Source organism: Xiphias gladius, chromosome 21 (assembly GCF_016859285.1).
Source record: "Xiphias gladius isolate SHS-SW01 ecotype Sanya breed wild chromosome 21, ASM1685928v1, whole genome shotgun sequence".
Classification (NCBI taxonomy): domain Eukaryota; kingdom Metazoa; phylum Chordata; class Actinopteri; order Istiophoriformes; family Xiphiidae; genus Xiphias; species Xiphias gladius.
Genome location: NC_053420.1, coordinates 29,781,898 through 29,804,312, shown reverse-complemented (window position 1 = coordinate 29,804,312; position 22,415 = coordinate 29,781,898). Strand labels below are relative to the sequence as shown.

The 22,415-nt window shown below is 39.8% G+C and overlaps 2 protein-coding genes across 11 annotated transcripts in view; one reads left to right on the top strand and one right to left on the bottom strand.

Annotated features, from left to right (window-relative positions):
• Positions 1–899: 899 nt before the first annotated feature.
• barx1 (BARX homeobox 1) lies at positions 900–5,029 on the bottom strand. The gene is made up of 4 exons (XM_040115746.1): positions 4,485–5,029; positions 2,736–3,027; positions 1,907–1,991; positions 900–1,392 (listed from the first exon to the last, which is right to left on the bottom strand). The coding sequence occupies exons 1-4, from the start codon at positions 4,684–4,686 to the stop codon at positions 1,225–1,227; spliced, it is 747 nt and encodes a 248-aa protein (XP_039971680.1). The 5' UTR covers positions 4,687–5,029; the 3' UTR covers positions 900–1,224.
• Positions 5,030–10,618: 5,589 nt separating this feature from the next.
• The window catches only part of ptpdc1a (protein tyrosine phosphatase domain containing 1a), a 32,206-nt gene continuing 20,409 nt past the window's right edge, over positions 10,619–22,415 (top strand). For 2 of the 10 annotated variants that reach the window (XM_040159577.1, XM_040159576.1), the window contains exons 1-5: positions 15,287–15,405; positions 15,651–15,749; positions 17,965–18,136; positions 18,457–18,537; positions 19,569–19,687. In XM_040159577.1, coding sequence (XP_040015511.1) covers positions 15,321–15,405; positions 15,651–15,749; positions 17,965–18,136; positions 18,457–18,537; positions 19,569–19,687 — 556 coding nt within the window. In that variant the 5' untranslated portion in view covers positions 15,287–15,320. Of the gene's footprint in view, positions 10,809–13,880; positions 14,122–14,159; positions 15,122–15,286; positions 15,406–15,650; positions 15,750–17,369; positions 17,814–17,964; positions 18,137–18,456; positions 18,538–19,568; positions 19,688–22,415 lie in introns of those variants that run through there. The other 8 variants (XM_040159573.1, XM_040159572.1, XM_040159571.1 and 5 more) reach the window with 8 other exon arrangements.

Below are 22,415 nucleotides of genomic sequence, written 5' to 3'. Positions count from 1 at the left end.
CTAGCAACTCTTAGCTTATACTATATAATAATAGAACATGTAATGGGCTGTTGATATGAGTATGATAAATAAATCTGTTTAGGTTGGACCGAAGCAAAGCTGTGGGTATTATTGGCCATGTCATAATATCACTAGACTCGCTTGCATCAAAATTAACTTGTTGTTTTGGTCCCTTTTCTAAAAACTGAAGCACAGAAACCTAATATCCCCAGACCTCGCAGATATTAGGCATTTCCTCTCTTCAATTGCAGCCGAGAATTGAAATGAAAAGAGACAGAAACAGAAACAGAAAAAATTTCAGGGAAAGAAAATAAGACACAGAGTTTCTTTTTCTCTGTTTCTCATTAGTTCCTCAGAGGAGTCAGCATCACTTCCTTTCTTTTATACAAGACTATAATAGCAGTAGTACCAGTGCATGCGTGAATCCAAATCTTAACAAGAAACGCGTGGCCACTGTTAAATCAAATAATAATAACATTAAACTAGGAAACCACTGACAAACTTTTGTCAGATAGCCTGCCTTATGTTCCTCATACACAAGACAGAGCAACATGTCGTGAACACGGATCCATGGGTTTCTCTCTCTGTTTTTTTTTTTTTTTTTGCACGTGTGGTATATGAACTCGTACCCGGTGAAATATGCCAGGAATCAACGAGACATTTTCTTATTGTGAAGGTATGTAACCATATTAGGCCCTGAGTCATCTCAACATGTCGGTGTGTGTGACTGATGAGCCTGTCGGACGGCATCATCACATTCGCTTGCACTCCACACACACACACACACACACACACACACTGGATTAAAAGAGTATCATAAACCTATGTCCTTAATAATAAACAGAGAGCAGAATTAGTGAAAATATATTTAATAATTAAACATAGCACAGTTACACAAAAGGAATGCAAAACAGATGAGTGAGAGTGGATCCTTAGAATATAAAGGGTAGACCTACTGCAAAGGTTTGAGTTCCCTCCTCAACACCAGCAAGTTCATCATGAGGGAATGCGCGGTAGGGCTATGACAAAAACACATGGCTGTTGGAAGATGTTGCCTTGTGTCCGTATTGGCGGGGCCTGCAAGTCCTTGGTTTGCACGAGGGGGTATCGGCAAACATCTTCTCCATACCAATATGGAGTCTGTTCCCATCCAAAAGATGCAGGGTGAGTGTCGCCGAGGTCCTGCACGTACAGAGTCAGATTATCTGCGGGCTGAGGCCCCAGTCACTCCTCCTGAGTGTTTTCTGAGTGAGAGCTTGAGCCCTCAGACTGACGGTCAGCGTCAGCCACAGACCGTTCCTGTTCAGAGAGCTGCTCACTGCTGGGGATGGAGTTCTTCTTTGGACGGCCTTTGGGTTTAGTCGGGGACTCCAGGCCTCCGCCCTGCAACACCTACAAGGTTGAACGTGAGCAGCAAACTCGGGTTTAATTTCAACTACAAACTGTGATAAATCATATCACATGCCCTCCAGTCAGTGGCCATCATAATGCAACACACCAAAAAAATTACAAATTAAGTTTCAGAAACTGTTTATTTATTCAGTTTTTTTCCCTAAATACTCAAAAAGTTTATATCCGTCGTTGCACACTGTACAGCCAATTTCATACAACCCAGCAAAAAAGTTGTTAAAGTATCTTCTGTGCAAACAACAAGGCCAAACTGAGTCGCACAGGTAACACGACTGTTGCTCTAATTTGGCCCCTTATGCATGCAGGGTCAGGTATACATCTCATTTTGAGTCGGTGCTCATTCATTTCACTGAACCGCCTATCCCACCAATATCTGTTGAAATACTGCACCAGAGAAACAATTCCCATCCCTTGTTATTGACCGCTGCCGTGACACCATCGTCCTGGTGGTTACCACCGCCACCGCAACAATATGGAATATGAAGGAATTACTCACAATTTTCTTCCACTTCATCCTTCTGTTCTGGTACCACGTTTTCACTTGCAGTTGACTCAGACCCAAAGACTCCGCGAGATCTATTCTGTGAGGAACAAATAAATCAATAAAATCAAACCGTTTAGACTCCAATTCGAGATCTTTTCAGTTCAATGTTTTGCCAACAAAACCTTTGTTTTTCTCTATGGGCAAATAAACAAATCTTGCAAGTTGTTTCTAATAATTTTGTGTAATAAACTGTCACATTCAAGTCATCAAAGCATTAACTTGGAGGGGGCAGTGGTAGCTGTTAGGTATTTACAGCTACCAACTGAGGCTTCTAACAGTTTCACTTTGCATTACAAGCCCATACTGTGTTTTCCAGATGAAAATACAGTATCACCTGCCATCAGGGCCCCCATTGAAAACAAGGATGTCGTGTCCTCCTTGTGTGTGTGTGTGCGTGTGTGTGTGTGCGCGTGTGCGTGTGTGCCTGTGTTCAAAATTGTGGGTTTTAGCAACATGGGGGAAGTTTGCATTCTACTGTTAAAAAAAAAAAAAGCTTGTCTTTTTCATAGCCGTTCCCAATCTTTCTAGACCCGATATGTTTATACATGTATAAATTAATGATTATAATGATGCATTTCCTGGCCATTATTTTTAGCCCGTTTACAGAAAATGTAATTATTTATCTATTTGAGAGAATCCAAATGATTCTAAAAATAGCGACCGTCTTTTGGGGCTTTTTCTGCCACATGCCAAATATTCTGAGCACGGCGGTGACCTCGGCGTTTTCTAAACTCCTGTTTGCAGCCCTGCTCATCGGTCTCTAAAGGGACTATGGACGCACCTATCAGGCGTAGAGAGATACTTCTGCTTCTCGAAGCGCTTCTCCAGGCCCATGAGCTGCAGCTCGGTGAACACGGTGCGGCTCCGGCGGCCCTTCTTCGTTTTGCTGCCGCCGTCGGCCCCGTGCTCCAGCTTCCCGCGGAGGTGCAGGTCCAGCGGCAGGTGGTGAGACGCCGCGCCGACCTGCAGGCCCGGCGCCGCGGACAGCAGCGGGGGGCCGAGCGGGGAGCCCAGCGAGCAGGACAGGGGGGACATGGGGAACTTGAGGAGGCTCGCCTGGTCGGCTTTTAGCACTAGAGACAGCGGGGAGCAACAGAGACACACACGGAGGGGGGTTTGTTTTAGAAACTGGCTTATGGTCCTTTTTTTAAATCTAGTTTAGGCTAGTTAGGATAGTATTGAAAGGAGGTGAATTCAGCAAATCAGTAAATTAGCGCATTTAATTTGACTAACACTGCTGGTTTGACCCGAGATGGGACTGTCCCTACGGTGGCCTAGAGAAATGATATCAGGCCGTACGGACTTATCAGGTCGGAGCTCAGGGCGCCCGTCGCTACGCAGGGATCCATAGTCCCTGAACCACAGTTGGGAGAATAAGAGGGAGACAAATCACAATGCATCTATAATAAAAAAGGACCTGGCAGTAGCCTCCACACTGACATCAAACAAAAACAGCAATGGGGCCTCATCAATGTGATGGACCTGAAACGTTAGAATAAGATACCTTTATTATCGTGGGATTATTATTCTTAGTTACGCTGTTTGTTTCTACATTTATTATCACGTTCGATTAAAAATCAAATCGTATTCAGCTTCAAGAATGCCTCTTTAATCCCAATATAATCCAGGGTTTTGGACTAATGTCCCATGATTTGAGTCGTGCTTAAACAAATCAAAGCCTGGCGTTCAGTGTCAGGCTTTTTTTTTTTCACAGACAATGGGATCGATGTCAAAAAGTCATCTAGGTGTAAACCCCTGGAGTTACAGTCGATAATCAGACGCAATTAATTTCACGGTCCGAGTCGGCGGTAGTTCCCGTCCCGCGGCTCGGCTCACTCGGGTGGCAGAAAAACGACCGCGCGATAGGTTGCATTTTAACGGTATAAACAAACTTTGGCCGCATAAACTTTTTTTTTTTTTTTTTTTTTTTTATGAATATGAGTAAATGTTATAACATCTCCGATTCGTGTAGGATTTTTTTTTCTCATGTGAGACGAGCGCTCAGGGAGCACGGGTCATCCTGAAGCCCGACAGAGAATCCACATTTTAGGCAGGCCCTTTAAAAATGTAGAAATATTAAAACCAAATTATTTCTGATTTTTTTTTTTTTTTTAGCCGTTGGGTATTTTTCCAAATGCAAATAAAAACGAGACACTTCCACTACTTGACAGTACAGTTGGATTTATCCGAGTTATTTCCACTAGCCGAGACTGAATCGATAATGTCACTTATATCTGACTGGTTGCTTAATTGTTACAAATCATTGGCAGTTGCTCCAGTCTCCAAAAACAAGCCTGCATGTGACGAATGTTAAATTATTTTCCCTCGAAAGACATGTTTTATCAGGCACAATACACCCACTGGCTCGCTCTACTGCAATTTATTATCAATCCTAATATAAATCAATAGTGTAAATAATATTAATCCGATATACTACTATATATAATCTGCCGTTCTTACATTTTTACAGCATGAAACCAGCCACACTGAGTCTGTTACTCATTCATTTTCTCACAGCCGCCTCTCTTACCCAGTTGGTTATGGAAAGGCCGGGCGGACAGCAGAGCTTGCACCCCGAATTTGAGGAGCTCCCCGGCCGGAGCCGACGCTTTGTGCTCCGGGTGATCAGTAAGGATCTCCTCGATCATGAAACTCCTGTAGCGATGAGTTCTGTGGTCGGGGTGAACTTCCGGAGGATAGTAATGCGCCCCCATGTCCAGAGGATGCTGCATAGTCTGGCTGTGCGGTCACTTTAACAGACACCAAGTGCTCACACCGATGATCGCTCCCCTCAGAGGCCCAGGCTGGCTGTCATATTCCCTCTGTGGTGCCTGTACAGTCCGGAGATCAGCGCCGTGGGTCAAAGTTATCCTCAGGTTCTGGAGCAAGCAAAACGACGGACACGGGCAGCCCAGACCTCTCCGCAACTCTGCGTGTCCTCTGCGGTATCTTACGTGTCACTTCGGGCCAGGCTTGGCTCTTTTCGGAGAGGAGATCTGGGGCCGGGAGCAAACCTCTGACCAAAAACGCCCGAGCCCGGCCTGGTTCATGCCCACTTTGCCGTGTGCGCGCCGCGGAGGTCGGAGCTATTTGTCAGCTGCAGGAGCGCGTCACCTTGGCAGTGGGTCGAGGAATACGCTTTGGGTTTTATGAGCCTCGTCGTGGCTCCACCTCCTTCTCGGGGTTCGTCCGCTGGTTGCTTTCATTGAGCTAAAGTTACACGCAGAGCCGCTCTCGTCCCGCGTGGATTTATATGCAAAGGGGGAAGGAAACAAGGACCTGACAGGACGGACATTTTCAATTGCCCTGCAGGTGATTTTGAAATTTATATAGGTAAGGTAAAGTTAAAATTAAAACAAGCATGAAAGCTTTGATAAATAATGCAGATATCAGGGCAGTGCATGCTTCATATTTGCAGTAGGCTGTTACATATAGGTTGCATTTGCACACAGTTCTGTAGTTTCATACGGGAGTTTGCAGTGTTTACAATAAAAATATATCTTTTTTGCCAGTGATCAAAAAAATCAGTATCCTTTTTTTTTTTTTTTTTTTTTTTGTCCGCTACTCAACACGACATGTGTTGCCAAAAGGTTGTGGATACGATGCAGAGTCCGTACAGACTGATCAAACTTCAGCTGATGGGTAGCCCATTAGTGTTCCACTCCAGGGTTGTGAAACCACTGAGGTATCTCAGAGGAAAACATAAAAAAAAAAAAAAAAAACACTTCGGAACACCTCTGGGATTTTTCCTTCGCGGTTATTTGGCCTAGAATTTGTGAAATATCTCCCACAGCATATTTTTAGCATGTCTCAGAGCTACTTTGAGAAAAGCTCTGGCCTTCTAAAGTAAACCCTGGGGCTGAAAACCTCAGAGAACCTTTGAATGTTTTAGAGTTTGCGTTATATTTAGATTAAAATTTTTTTTTTTACATCGTATTTTGTTTTTGTTCTCTTTAAAATATGATACAGCATGCAACAAACTATATAGGGGGCAGGAGCTAATGCGACGGATATTATAACAGCATAATAGCAGAATTTAGAGCAAGACACCCTGACAAACCTGTCAGGCTCAATATACCTTACTCAGTCTTTATTTTAACACAGTGGCGAACAGGTGTGAACTAAATAACCTAAGAATCACACGTGTATGTCCAAAACTACGATAAAAGCAACATAACAGTGCATGTTGTCGAGCAGGATTGTCAAGATATATGCAACTAAGAAGGATATCGCCATTTTAAGTGAGTAAAAAAGCACAGGCTAAAATGAGTAGATTTTACGTTTTAAACTACCACTACTTAATAAAAGGCACAATCTTTCAAGGAGAATTAGGACTTTATGTCCTATTGTTCAGAATCTCAAATCGTTGTGTCAGCTCATGACTAATAGTCAGCTGATGGTGAGGGCAGTTTTGAATGGGCATGTTTTATACGGTAAGTGTTTAATACTCATGGTATTATGAGTCCTTCGTGAGGATGTGTATTGTGTAACAGTGTGTGGAACAAACGGCGGGTTTCAGAGAGAAGCAAACCGAAACAAACCATGAAAAAACAAATTTGAAGTCAAAGGGTAATGGTGCTCAGATGAGTTGCCCTCGGTCATATATCTGAGGCGGGTCCAGGAATGATCCACGAGCAGCAATAATGAATTTGCTTAAGGTGATAAAAGTACATGTGGCCTGAAGTCTGTTTGTAAACTCCGGCTGGATCACCTGACATTGTTGGAACATACCTTCCTCTGGTGGTCGTCTCTGAGACTGCAAGGAGAATCATCTGCCGCTGTATCCAACAGTGTATCTATAAAATACCTCTGCACGCTATAGTGTGCGCGTTTCCAAACCATGTCAATTTGGTCAGACCCACCGACTGCAGAAGGAAAAGATTTTACGGTCATGTGCTTACGCACTGTATCGCATTATACAGAGAGGGGCTTCCAGCCTGCCCTTGTTGATATGAACGCCTCTCTGTGTAACGCCACAGGGTTCAAAAGCACCTCGAACTGCGGCTTCCAAAATGACCGTTGAGTTGAATCAACGATTCTTTAAAACGGTTTCAACAAAAACTGGAAATTAGAACCGTCACAAAGAAAGGACTCACTGCAGGACTGTTATATTAAACTGCGTTAGTGTTAGCTCGGTGTACCTAATAAACTGCGTATTTGTATATCTGTGTATTTATAATTTTTTGGTGTCATAGTATAAATTTTGACCTTGAAGTCCTCCCCCTTCCACTCCAAACTGCGTTTTGCTTATTGTTACTTCACATGGATGTTTGGGCTTCACTCTGCTGAATTACGTCTGTGCAGAGTTCAGTGTTTTCACATTCATCTGTTGAAGGAGGGAAGGTCTCTCTGTTTTCACCTTAAATCTTACTTTAACAAGTGTACCTGACAGGAGGTTCTGTGACAATTTTTGGTATTTACACGAGTGTGACATGTGACCTTGAAAACAGTGCACATAAACCGGGAATGGACTTTTCAGCAAAGTGCAGGACATCTTTGCGTCTGGCAGTTGAACTGTTGAAAAATGAACAACATTTGCATAGATTCTGGATTTTACCATGAGCTGGAAGGAGTGTGTGTAATTTTCAGAATTTTAACAAGGTGATTTAATGTTTTTGAGGAAAAAACATATCAGACACAAACTATTATTCGAAGCAGAGTATTTTATATGATACCTACTGTAACTTTTTTTTAATCTTTTTGCTTTCATGTTATTGTGGTCACGATATCATTCTGCTGCAACAAAAAGAATTTCTTGTACACATGAGCGCGGTGAATAGTGTCTGACTCTGTTAAGGATTTTTACTACCAGCTGGACTCAGTGTGGTTAATAACCTAGTGCCAATTTAAGCCTCGTCTTGCATATGCTTCCTGGTTTGGTCACTAAATATGCTACTCTGTGAATACTGTATAAATCACACCATCACATGATGCACGTTGTTTACCCTGCATAATATTTCAGTCCTCAACAACGGGCATCGCTCTGCAGCTTCCGTTATTCCCCTACCCTGCCATGTGAGAGTTGGTTGTTTGGACAAGTCACTGTACAGTGGCAGCCTGTCTTCATTTCTTTCAGCAGAAGGCCCTTATACAGTATAATGGTGTCAGGCCAGAGCAATGGGCCTATACTGTATGTCCCACAGAAAACCTGAGGTGACAAAGGCTCCCTTTGAAGGTATCAAGTCGCCTCTCTCTTTGGCATCCTCAGCATCAGTGTATAAGTTATTCTCTCAGCTTTTTAGAACCTGGTTTTGGGGCACTGTTATTTACACGATGGACTGAGCTCTTTGACTTTGTATAGTCATAGAGCGGTTCTAGCTTAAGCCCCACTAATTCCCTGGGCCTGTCCAGTAGGCGGATTTTGTAATTTATCCACGGAGCCCAGGCATGCCCAGGCCTGTTTTAAAAAAATACCAATAAACAATATGCTGACACAGACCTACTGGATCTTGTCCTCCTGTCCGGTCATCAGCCGCAATAGTTTGCCATCTTTCCTAATATCTTCATTGTGCGAAAGCAGCATTTTCTGCACCTGGCCAAGGAATGTATGCTGATAGTTCGCCTTTTGTCCCCAATGCCCAAGTATTAGGGAGGATCTGTTCTTTTTTTCTTTTTTGTTTCTCCTTGCTTACAGTAGTGTGTGACAATGGCAATGTACTAAATTGTAACTAGAGCATGGGGGGTGGTCATTCATGTTTTTTAACTTACTAACTTTTAGTTGTAACTTTTAATCACATCTCACTGTCTTTATCAGAAAAATAACTAACATGCAACCCAGTATAATTTAAACAAAGACTAATAAGATTATAGATACATTAAAATACTTTTGAAAGTAGTGGAATATATCTAATTTAAAGACATGAAAGATGCCAATAAACTTGATGTAAACAAATTTGATGTAAACATTTTACATCAAATTTCAAACATATCTTTATTACTCACTCATTAGAGTAAAAAAAAAAAATCAGATTAATGTACTGATTACAGTTGTATGAATATGGTTTATATGGATTATCATGCTAACTCTGGTTGCCCATACAACAAGCTCAAAAGCAGCCAGATGTCAGCTCGGCATTCTTAATTTTACTTGTGAAATCTAAGAGGAATTTTTTATCGGATTAAGGATATCTCTTTTTGCCACCAGATCCACATTGGGAGTTGATACAGATTTGCGTATAACTGTTGAGATGTAAATTCAGGATAAATTCCAACCAATGTATTGTACCAGAGAAGATTCTAACAGCTGGTTTTACTGGGATACAGGAAAGATCAAATACAGAAGTTATCTCCTTTTCACAGTCATGTGATATGGATAGATCACCGACCTGAACGATCTTATCGCAGCCGTCTACAACAAATTCCTTGGATTTTATGGCTTGGTTTTTGTCCTGACATGCAGTGAAGATTTTGGGACCTTATATGCGCACACGTGTGCCCTTCTTTGCCGCTCGTGGACTCCAGTCAAGTTCAAGACACATCTCAAGGATAATTAAAGCAAACACCTGAGCACAATTTTGAGTGCCACAGCAACAGCATCATTTTAATAAAGGGCCACTAGGCTGCACCAGAGGACTTCATAAAAGATTTACTTGCATCAGTCTTCTCTTTTTCTCGGGGATCTTTATTACGACAGGCAGGTGCAGCAGAAACAGTATGTCAGTAGACTGAGCACTGGTTGTTTTAATGTTAAGGAAGAAAGTCGTTTCTTTGAAAGACATTTACCTCATTGGATAATTCAATCATACACATTACACAAAACAGTGCCCAGTTTTGGTAGAATCTATTGAAATCTGTATGTGAAATTACTGAATCACTGTTACAATGGCTTATGTAATATCTCAGAAGGGTTGCTGTAACCTTTGTCGCCAGACTGTCCAGGTGTGAAGACTGTAGTGTCTGGGTTTCTTGAGATGCTTATTGTAAACTGTTCTCACTGGAATTTTTTATTCAGAAAAGAGACTGATTATAACGTTGCAGTTCCTGCAGCTTGGCATAGTAGGCTGTGGGAAGAACGACTGGTTAAGCAGATTCTATGATGTTTCTTGCGTGTGGCGTCTTTTTCCTTGGCTAAGAATAAATACATTCATTTAAGACAAAGGAGACTGACCAGAGAGTTTTTTTTTTTTTTTTGTTCATCATGAGTAAATTACATCTTCATATGTCAATATATTTCCAAATGTGTTAAGATGTCAATTCTACATGAGGGTTAGAAGAACCAGTGGTGTAAAATAAAATGCCATTAAGCACCCAAAAATAAGGTCATTATATACACAAATGTCATAGACTCAGACCATAAAAGAGTTTTTAATTACTAAAATATGTTTTATTTATGGACTACTAGGATTTTAAAATAGTTTAAGAAAAAATAACAAAAGAATGAAAAATTAAGGATCAGCGTAAAAATCAACAAAAATACAGATATAGAGTTTTTACAGGGCTATGAAACAGAAAATAGCTGTGACCTGCAAATCTTGTTTTCAGTTTTCTGTGGAAGAAAAATATAAATACAATTTTATTCATACAAAGCCTTCAATATTTTTGATAAACATATGTATTATGAAAATCAAATATCAAAATTAGGTTAAAATAAATGTATCCAAACTATTAGCATATCATAATAAAAGTATGCTGAGCCATGTCTATGGTCACATGACGTAACTGAACCGTTCCACATGACATGTCAGGTTGCTAAATTAGCTAGCAGGCTAGCTTTGCTTAGCTAACCAAATTATGAGGCTAGTGGGAAGCCCCGACTTGGTATTTGTCAGCGATAAAACAATCATGGCTTTAGAGAAATGAATCTACTATGTCAGAAAATCTAAAGACAGCTCCGGAGTCAGACGACAGGAAAACGGTAAGTTAGCCCCTCTGTAGCCACCGTGCTAGCTTCAGCTAACACAGAACAGTAGCTAATTAGCTAGCGTTAGGTCTTCAACTTGCAGCACGAACACCACACGTTACATAGAGCAGTTAACGTGATGTTAGTCTTTTCTCTGTCAGAAGAAGGCTTGTGACTTTCAGATGTGACAGTACAACTACAGCTAACACGGTTTCAGTGAGCTGTAAGGGCATAACATATGACCTAAATCAGCATTAAGTGTCTTTAATAAAAGGGCTGACAGTAGTGCAGCTAGTAAGTCGGAGAGCTGCTTGGTAGCCGAGTGGAGTGGCCAAACTTTGGTTCGTATTCGCCGGCACACGGAGATAGTCAGCGCTAAGCAACCTGTCGCAGCACGCCCATCAACAACCTCGCTTCCCTGCCACAGGCATGGGGGGTCTCCCCCCTTGACACTTGAGTCCGCTGTCAACACATTTTCACCGGCAGTTAGAGGAAGTAATCTCTGGAGTGTCACTATAAAGAAGGGGAATTCATGCCCTGTCTTGTGACTTTAATATCATTCTTCACTCTCAGCAAAGTGGGACACCCATACTTGGAGTTAAAAGAATGAACCCCTTCGGCCATTCTTCTGTTGTGCATGCACCAGTGTGCTCTACCTCACAATCGTCTGTGACTTGAATGAGAGTATGCAACTCTGTATCCGAGATTTATGAATACTTTTGCTCCTATAATGTACAGTATACCTAATAATCAAAGCAAAGATGTAACTACTATTAAAAAGATAAAATAAATAAATAAATTGATGCAGAATGATGATTATTATTATTATGATAAGTGTCCAAAGTCTCAATTTACTGCTCACTGTAGAGCAATCTACCGAGCATCTTGTTTACAGGGATTACAGAGTGAGTGAGTAAGGGAGTGATTTTAGGCACAATATAGAATGTCTCCTGTTAACGAATCTTGTAGTTTACTTGGATGTTGAATATTTTGTGCTTCATTTGCTTTGTTCAGTGGATTACCCATTGAGAACACCTGTTACTTAACTGTAAAGGGGGGGTAACGTTACATTTCCATTCAACAAAATTTCCCCACACTTATTAATGAGTATTAATCAGGGCAATCAGAAATCTTAAATTGTATATGAGAGTGATGCTACACTTTGTAGTGTAGTACTGTGATAATGTACCAAAAATAATGAGGAAACACACCAGAATAATAACTTATCAAACCAAAACAGGAAACGCTTGCTTAAATTCATCCATTATAAGGAGAAGAAGTGAAGGAGACACAGAGCAAGATTCGTTGGATCGAAGTCTTCTGTAAACAGAAGATTAAGCGATGTATTTTTCATGATGTACTTATACTACTTGTTAAATATTAGAGCTGAATTGACCAGTCAATTAACTGATTAGTCAATCTACACAAAAAAGTAATCGGCACGGGTTTTGATAATCAAATAATTGTTGCAGTAATTTTTCAAGCAAAAATAGGGACAAAATGCCAGTCATCCTCTGGTTGCAGTTTTTATCCGATGTGAGGTTTTGCTTTTTTTTTTGTGTCATAAATCTTTGTAAATGAAATATTTTTATGTATTGGACTATTGCTCAGATAAAACAAGACATTTTAAAGGGTTTTGAGCATTTAAGGGCAAGTTCTAATGAACATTTTTTTCAACATGAATAATTTAATGGATTAAAGGATTAATGGATAAAAATAAATAAAATTAATCTGTAATGAAAATAATCATTAATTACACCCCTACTGCATTTACTCAGTAGTTTTTTTAAGTTCCTGACCCTACTTTGCTCATCTTGACCACTGAACAGACCTACACATGTGTGTTTAAAGGAACACTTTTTGGACATTTTTTAAGGCATGGCTGTAATTCTGCTGTCTATTATTTTCAATTTTGAGGCTTCATAGCCTCAAAATTCCCCTCACTCTGGTATCTACTTGTTTGACATATGGGTGATGGGAAATGACACTGGGCATGTAAAATAATTAGTTAAACATATCGATAGATTTCTAATTAGTGGCTGATAAACACCTGGATGCCAAGTGAGAGCTGATTTGCCACACAATAAATTCCAGTGGTACTGTTTAGCACGAGATTCTGCTCATTCCACTGTGACAGATAGCCGTGCTGTGGTATTCTGAAGGCTGTCTATCCCGCCGGTTTGCCTGTTGTGTGATTAGTACCCCTTTAGACACATTAAAATAGATTAAACACGGTGTTAGGAGCACCATCTTGTCAGCCGTATTGCTTTAGTAGCACACTCAGTGGAAATGACTCTCACATCCCACACTCATAGGCAGCATCTCAGAAAGATCATTCTCGGCCTTCACACCATCTTTCTCACATCCAACAACACACTGGCTTCCCAGTGGACATGAGCTTATCGGTCCACCACAAATGTAAGAAGCGTTGTGGTGAATTTGTTCTTCATCAGTGGCTAAGTGAACAGATTTAATTGTGGTCATTATATTATCTCTGTTTCATATAACTGTTAATATTTGATGTACCAGCATCACATTTGTCATGAACACCTTCTCATTCACCAGTTTGTTATCAAGAGCTTCCTTTAAACAATGCTCCAGCTGAACTGATTGGATAGGCTTCTTTCCAGCTGTAATTTTAGAAACACTTCAACCAAGTGTCATACTAGCTTTAGCAGTTTGTAATGAGAAGTGTACATTACAGTGTAAAAGAATTCCAAAAACAGTTGTGGATGGAAAAAGACAGGCTTTAACTTTACACTATCTGTTATTCTCAGACTACAAGAGCCTTACTCTTAACAGAAGAGGCATTTTGACCTAAATGTTGCCTGTCTCAGAAGTTGTAATAGATACAATGTCACCTTTTTACAAGAAAATAATGATTAGTGGATAAAGCACTATCCCAGCCTAAGTATACAAAGTCTTATTTTCAAATCGTGCCCCACCCTTGCATCAAGTATTACTCCTTAATATACAAAAATACTTATTTATAGATCCCTTGATCAGTAAAAGTCCACATACGGGTTCAAAGAATATATTTCAGCTTGAAAGCCCCACACACTGAACACCCACACAGGTGTTCTCACTTGTGGTTGATTAGACCTTTCTCAGGATTGTGATTGTAGCTTTGTTCAGACTGCAGGCAAATCCAGTTTGGTTCTTAAATCAGACCTCTAGGACAGACGGTCTGCACCCTTATTTGCAAGTGATCAGGTTGGATTTGTGCGTCCACATCACCAACCGTATCTGCATGGATTGCTGTGGTGACAACTTGGGCATAGCTACGCTGGTGGTGCTGCTTTCCAAAGCGGAAGCATGAAAAACGAAGGTCCATCATCTCGCCCTCAAAAGAACTTATTTCAGTATCTGTCCACAGACTGTTATACTCTCTGAAAGCACTCTGCTAGCAGCAGAGTAGCAGCATGGATTCTACTCACTCTGTCGCTCAGAATTTGACGTAGTCATCATGTGTTGCATTGCGAGTGGCGCGAATGACACATTGAAATCTGATTTGAGCAGTCAGAGAGTCCGAACTTAGATGTGTGTATATATAGAAATCCAATTGGAATTGCATTTCAGAACACCTTCAAATGTGGTTTGGATCTGATTTGCAAAAGTTTCATTTCATGTGTTTTTTTTTTGCCGTGCAGACTTTCAAAATCAATCTGAATACAATCTAGATATGCCAAAAATTTCCGTTTCACCATGGCTTACTAGCAACACCAGTCAACAGTCAAAATGACTGCTGTGTTAAAGAACAGTTTGAAATGAAATTTGTATCAGAGTTTCTACACATAATATTTTGTTACATTGATTGAATTATTTATTGTTAACAAATAGTGTGTGCAAAAAGTAAATAAACATTTCTTTAATTTGGCATTTTCAGGTTGCAGAAAATTGTACTGTTTCTGCTTTCAGTCTCCAAAAGCTGATTACGGATCTTAATTCAGATTCAGAAGTCAGATTTTACCTCATATAGACTCCTTGCTCTTTGATTAAGCCATCCCTAAATTACTTTATCAAAGAGGAAGGCAAAGAGCAAAGGCCAAGGAATCTTTTGCCCATCGAAAAGTTAGCATGTGAAGTACACTGACCATGCTCAATTGTTAATGGGACACACTGAAAAGTAAAGGTGCAAAGTTTCACTCTTGCAGCACTATTTACCACAAGTGGTGAGGGCCATAAGAGCTCTGGGTGTAACATGAGAAACAATTGGTCTCTGGAGTTAATTTGACACTGGGAAATCTATGCGACACAAGTCTGATATCAGGCTACATAAATCAGATGTGCAAGTTAAGAAGTATTGCTCTGGAGCTGCAAATTAGCAGGTGGATGTGTTTGCTTGAATAATTGAAGCGTGGCATCAGCCTTGTAAAATAGGAGGAATAGGCCAAATATCTAATGGAGTTTAAAATACTCTTACTGGTTGCAACTCAGAACTTATTGAAATGGGGTTCGATGAGGTCATATTGGTGGTGGCTCATCTTGAGACTCAATTTGGCCTGTGTGGGTGCTGGTGAAGTCAGTATGGTTTGTAACTCAGCACCTTGGATCTCGTACGCACTCCTCGCTCCCACTGTTGTCCCCAGGCCACACCCACCTGCTCCCAAAGGTAGAGTGGTCAGACTGACACATGAGCTGCTGACTTGTGGCTCCATTTGCACATTTCCCTCTCTCCCCCGGGTTATCCTGCCAGGCAGCGCTGCTCACGCTCCTCATATCTCCTCATTTGTGTGCGCACCTTGTGACTGTTTGCATTATCAGCACAACCAAAGCTTATACTTGTAAGCAGATTTTTTTTCTTTCTTTTTTTTTTTTTCATTTTCCTTTGACACAATGGTTATTCACACCTTTCAGCCCCCCCCGCCATGGCAGCTGGTGTCAGCATACTGAGTGACCTGCCTTACTCCATGACTGGAGCCTGCAGTGGAGAGATCAGCACAGACATGGAGACAGGTAGGAGAGCTCTACAACACTCAAACAACAAGAGGTGGTGTTTTCGTAATGACTGAAGACTTCAAATGATTTGAGTCAGTGAAGTTAAATTGCCTTTTTATATAATGTTGAAGTTAAAAATTAACATGAAGTCAGACACAATTTTTCTATAATCTGGTTTATGCGCTGGCACTGTGCAGGGCAGCTTTAGAAATGAAACAAAACTTTCAGGTGAAACACATGGTACCTTTTATCTCATCTGTTTGTATACAAAAAATATTCTTTGTCATGAAAATGAATGTTAATATGTGGCTGGATTTTATATTTTATTTTATATTTAGGTTTACTATAAATTGAAGTGTAAGGTCTGCAAGATGGATATAGTATACTTCAGACCTGATGAATGCGTCAGCATGTCTATTATCGGAGAAGTATCATTAGTTAGTCTGGGCTAAAATTGTTAATGGAAAGTTTCCTTCAGTTTATCTGCCATGGAAAAGATCGTCTGGAGTCAGTTTCTTGAGTTGACCATCTTTAAAACTTGTGCTTATTAGAGAATAGCCACAAACACACAATAAATCTATTTACATATATTATATTTTTAAGTGCCGTAATTGGCTAAAAAGCCTGATCATAATTGCCTCTAACTGTGGGCTACATATTGTAAGTAGAATTTGTTCTGAAATATTCTCTCAGTTCAAATGTCTTGTCTGAATCTTTGAGTTATCCTAATACTGGCTTTCTAAAATATTTCATTAATAATTTCAGAGGAAAATCTGGTACTAACTGTAAGACTAGCAAATAAGTCAGTTCATTGAAAACATGCTAACAGGTAAAACAGAAGAGAAGTAATGAATGTGGCTGGTTTTCACTGTATTTTGTGACAATAACTTGTGCAGCCAGTCCTCTAATGCTTTCTGTAGTTGCATCTCTATCTCATATTTGCTGTTTGTTAGTCTATCTGCTGCTCCCCCACACCGAGAGCCTCAGTGAGCCAGCAGTTTAATTTCACCTTTTGTCTTCAATTGGACTGACCGCTGAATTGTCGAATGGGCTTCATCTTGTCTGTATTGTCTTGTCTTAGATACAAGTCGTTAGTAGTAGTGATATTTGAAAATATATGAGCTCCAAGTCCATAAAACAATTTAGTAAATCCAGCTGGTTCCAGGTTTAAATGTGGATTTTCTAGTGTTTCTTGGTTTCAATTAACCATTAACGGAACCTCATCAGACAAAATAATCAAATTTACAAAATAATCAGTTTCACTTTAGGCTTTAATCATTTTCAGTGGGCATTTGCTGTTACTTTAATTTTGACATCTTCTGGAACAATATATACAATTAATATATTAAGAGAAAAAGACAATGGAAAGGTTTACTTGTTATGAAACTAATCGACAAACTTAGCCCTGGAAAAATACTAGTCCTTTCAAAAAGATGTTTCATAGTGTTTTCAGCCAAATGTCACATCCCTGGGCATTTTATGTTATGTAAACCACTTGGCTGTTGCCGATCTAATCAAAAGCAGAAAGAGGTGTTTCATTGTTACCACTTGTTGATGGTCTGTTCAGGGATGTACACCACCAGATGTGTGGCCTTTTTAAGCAACCAAGTATGGCATTTTCCTCTTTCAGTTACAAGCCGTCTGCCACAGATCTATGTGTGCAGCATTCGCCCCCATCTGCCTCCCACTGACGACTTTGGAGATGGTTGTCATGGTGACACTTCAAATGCTGCTGATGAACTGATGGGCTGTATTTGCCTCTCTTTTTTTCAATGGGTGATTGTTGTGCGATGATTCACCATGGGCGCAGAGCTGTTGAGTCAGGAGCCTTGTAGTGCAGGTTGCAGCACAGCCTTCACTGTAAAATGCAGCAGCACAGAGGACGGCACTCCTTAGCCTGGGAGATGATGGCAAGTGTGAAGAGGCATGACCGTAGGCATTCGGCCTCGGACATCCTGCTGAAGGTCCTGCAGTGCAGACGCAGTTCTGCCCTGGAGATCCTCTCCTCTTCCTCCCACAGAGTCATGGTGGCCGTCAGCGTGACCCAGCCTGAACCTCCATCTGAACGCAAGGCCAGGAGATGTAACCACACTGAAGAAATAACTAGTATTTTAACATTTAAGGGTTTGATAATGATTTTAGCTGCAAGGAAAGCTCAAACTTAGCACTGATGAGTATTGTCGAATCGTTCTTATGTTTTGTTTTGTTTTTGTTTTTGTTTTTTTTCCCCCAGCCAATGCGAGGGTTCCCACAGCAAAGTACACCAAGATGGGGGAGACCCTGAGGCACGTCATCCCAGGTCACATGCAGTGCTCCATGGCCTGTGGAGGGAAAGCCTGTAAATATGAAAATCCCTCTCGCTGGAGTACTGAGGAGCAAGCTATTAAAGGACTCTACTCGTCCTGGTACGTTGGCTAGTCTTACCAATACCTTTCACACAGCCCTCATTGTTCATGTGCCTTTTCCTCTGTGCTGTACTCAGTTAGTATGGTTGACTGAACATCAATAGCTACATGAAAAGTCAATACATTTTTCTTGGTTTTTGCTTTGCACTGTGATAATATCAAAATGGAATAGTTGAACAAGTCAGATTTTTAGTTTCAGTGCACCAGTATGTTTGCAGGATCTTTGGCTATCTCTGTTGGTATCTTGAGGTCTTGAAAGTTGTGTTTTTGTTTCACTTATATGACAACCGCTCCTAACTTGTCATATTCTCCATTTACAGGATTACTGACAGCTTGCTAGCTATGGCAAGGCCTTCCACTGAAATCATAGAGAAATATAATATAATTGAACAGTTTCAAGGGTAAAGTAGTCCCCTTCTTTCACACATTGTTAGAATTTAAAATATTATTTGGATTTATTTTTTGCCAGTCTTTATTAACATTTATATTAAGATTGAAATGAAGATTGGTTGTTAAATGGTTTGCTCCAGCTGTCTTACAGTCCTGATTGAAATTATTGACACCCCTGAACTTTTTAGTACAGAATTTAGAATATCTTCAGAAATAAATGCAAGTTAGCTAATTTTGTATAATTAGAATATTTGATAAATGTCCAAAGTTACAGAACAAAAACAACAAAATGCTTTCATTCAGTGAAATAAAAAATACAGGCATAAAATGTACACTTGATACACTTATGTGAACCCTTTTGAAGAATTTAAGACCTGGGGGTAGAGAAAAGTGTCTGAGAGCATCAGAAATGCTATTTGGCAATCTCCAAAGATCTTGAAATCCCTGTTTCAATAGTTCGTAATGTTATCAAGAAGTTTCACAGTCATAACACTGTCATAATCCCATTGAAAATCTTTGGAGAGAGAACAGAGAAATCTGCCTTTGCAAAAAAGACTCCTGCAAACTTAAAAGAGCTTGAACGCATAGCAGTGGAAGAGTGGCAGAAGCTACCAGCAGACAGGTTCAAGAAGCTTTAACATGGCTACAAGAAATGTTTAGAGGCTGTCATTGTTGCCACAGGTTATGTAATCAAATATTGGTGAAGGGTGCCAATAATTGTGTCGGGGACATTTTTTTGTATTATTTCACTATCATGCAAGTTTTATTTTTTCTTTTTTGTTTAGTAACCTTACACATTTTATTGAAATATTTTGAATATATTTTAATTTTTTTTTTTAATTTTTATTTTATTTCTGAAGATGTTCTAAATTCTGTACTTAAAATTCAGGGGTGTCAATAATTTCAACCAGGACTGTATGTTCACCTGCAGTACTGTCAGATGTCAGTGTGTACATATTGCTGTGAATATATGTGTTGTATTGACTTGTGGTAAGTGTTGTGAATTGCTCTGTATGCTGACTCGAACTTGTTTCTGGCTCAGGTGTGGTTTGAAGACTGTCATTAACCTGCAGCGGCCTGGAGAACATGCTAGCTGTGGTAACGCACTGGAGCAGGAGAGTGGTTTCACTTATCGACCTGAGACTTTCATGGAGGCAGGAAGTGAGTCTTTATATCCACCCTCACCAACACACTGTAGACTTTTTAAAACAGGACACAAACCAATATGCATAAGAAGTATGACTTAGAGGCTCAGTAGGTGATTGGATAAAAAAACAAAATCCTGGATATCATCAGAGAGATGTTTTTGAAAATTACTGTTATGTAAATGATTTCATACAATAAGGTCATGCTAACCTTTATTTTTAATTACAGTGCATTGAGAAAGTATTCAAACCCCTTACTTTTCACATTTTGTTATGTTGCAGCTTTATGCTAAAATAATTTAAATTATTTTTTTCCCTCATCAATATACACTCTATAGCCCCTAATGACAAAGCAAAAACAGAATTTAAGAATTTTTTGCAAATTCATTAAAAAGGAAAAACTGAAATATCACACTGACATAAGTATTCAGACCCTTTACTCAGTACTTGGTTGAAGCACCCTTTGTAGCGATTACAGCCTCAAGTCGTCTTGGGTATGATATGACAACCTTTGCACACCTGGATTTGGGGATTTTCTGCCATTCTTCTCTGCAGATCCTCTCAAGCTCTGTCAGGTTTTTGCTTTGATAATCATTTTCAGCTTTGAGACCTTATTTGGACAGGTGTGTACCTTTCCAAATCATGTCCAATCAATTGAGTTTACCACATATGGACTCCAATCAAGGAGTAGAAACATCTCAAAAATGATCAATAGAAATGGGAGGCACCTGAGCTAAATTTCAAGTGTCCTAGCAATGGGTCTGAATACTTATGTCAATGTGATATTTCAGTTTCCATCCATTCATCCATTAGCTATAGTGCTTATCCATCAAGGTATCACTGGGGGACCCCTTGATGCATTAAGAATATATATTGTCAAAATAAGGTGTAATTATGCTGTAACTTTTTAAAAGCCATAATTAATCGACATTATTATAGTTTTTTTTTCTTGATCTGATTAAAGGCCCAGAATAATGCTTCAAAAACTAAAGTCGTTTCTGTTAAATGTTGTTACAGACAGTAACACAATAATATGGCTCACCTAACAAGCTAGCTTCATGGCAATAAAACATGAACTTGTCTAATAAAATTCTTCAGATGGCATACTTCAATTAGATATTTCCCTCTCTCTCTCTCTCTAAACTGTATGAATACCTATCAGCATTAAACACAGTTATCTATAAATGTGTATATAAATTAAACAAAGCAATGCCTTGGTTGTATTCATTTTTAGGATAGTTTAATATGCCACTTGTTCTATTAAAACCATTATTTTTTTGGCTGGACCGCAATAGTGGGGGCAGCCCTATAAACGCAAATTTCCGTGACTGACTTACTTATTGACTGAGCGATTGATGAAATTACACCATTGGTCAGTTAAACGCCACGTGAATAATTGCTGGAGTAACAACATTGGTCGTTGCGCTTCCAAAATGAATTGGCACAAACAGTTTCTATTGTGTCATTGGAGGGGAGCTTACAGGCAGTGTTGCCATCTTAGAGCCTTTATCACTAGATTTACTGACTTAACACGCTTGTAGCAAATTTGCTTTACAAAAACAAAGAGCAACAAATCTAGCAACTTTCTGGACAAACCTTAGCAACTTTCCATAGTAGAGATTCGCAAGTATTGTCCTACAAGCGCGAGGTTGGGATTTCCCTCCGCAGACACACTTTGCTATGGGTCTCATTCAACTGACCGCATATCAGCTGACACAGACGTGAATGAGCTTGTAACTTTCTCTCTGAGTGATCATTTTACGAGTAAATATAGCCGAAATCACAACACACCTATTGTCTTTACCTTACGTGTGTGGTGATTTTGTCAGATGACTTTGCAGTTATAAAACCAGGATTTTAGCAGAGCAGCAGCTTGGAAATGGGTTGGAAGTGACTGCTGGTTAACATGTAGTCTTAATGGGTTGCGTTTCAGGTAGTGTTTCATTCTTGTTCCGCTGTCTGACAACAGAAAAACATGAAAATGAGAACAGCTTTACTGGGAATTTGGATGTATTAAATACTGTATATGTGAGCACAGACAGTAGGAGAGTAGCAAACAGCAAAATGGTGGTCAAGCCATATACTTGGTTTTGACCTAGTCTTGTTTTTTGAAGTATTGTTGCAGCTTCTTAGGCTGCAGTGCATTCTGTGTTTACATTTCCAATGGCCTTCTAATTGGATGCTAGCTGGAGATGTTTCTGAGCAAAAGATTTACATATTAGTAAGGACTTTACTACCTGAGACCTTCCTTATTAGTAGTAGCCTCTAAGAATGTAGTGAAGACTTAACATGTGCACTAAATCATAGATTTATTTATAAATAAGTGGTGCAACCCTGGTCTCTGTTAGAAAGAGAGAGAGCTCTTTCCACATTTGTACAAGGCATAGAGGTATAGGTATAAAGGTATAAAGACTGCATGACTAAAGAATAGTGGTAAAAGATTAGTCTTTATGGAACACATTTAATCTGTATCTTGGTAATTTACAAGAAAATGCGTAGCAGTTGTAGGTATTAGATAAGAGACTAAGGTAGATTTAACATTTTCCTCAGTATCATCAATGTTGTGTTTTGCATACATGTGGAACATGATGTGCTCCTTAGTAACCGAGTAATTAACGAGGGATTTCACATATGTAATGTCTGTGGAGGGCTGGAATCTCAATTCATCGTCCTAACAAGCTCTCTTGAGATCTTTACCTAAGTCACCTCATTAAAGCATCAACTGCATTTTGAATAGGGCTGTC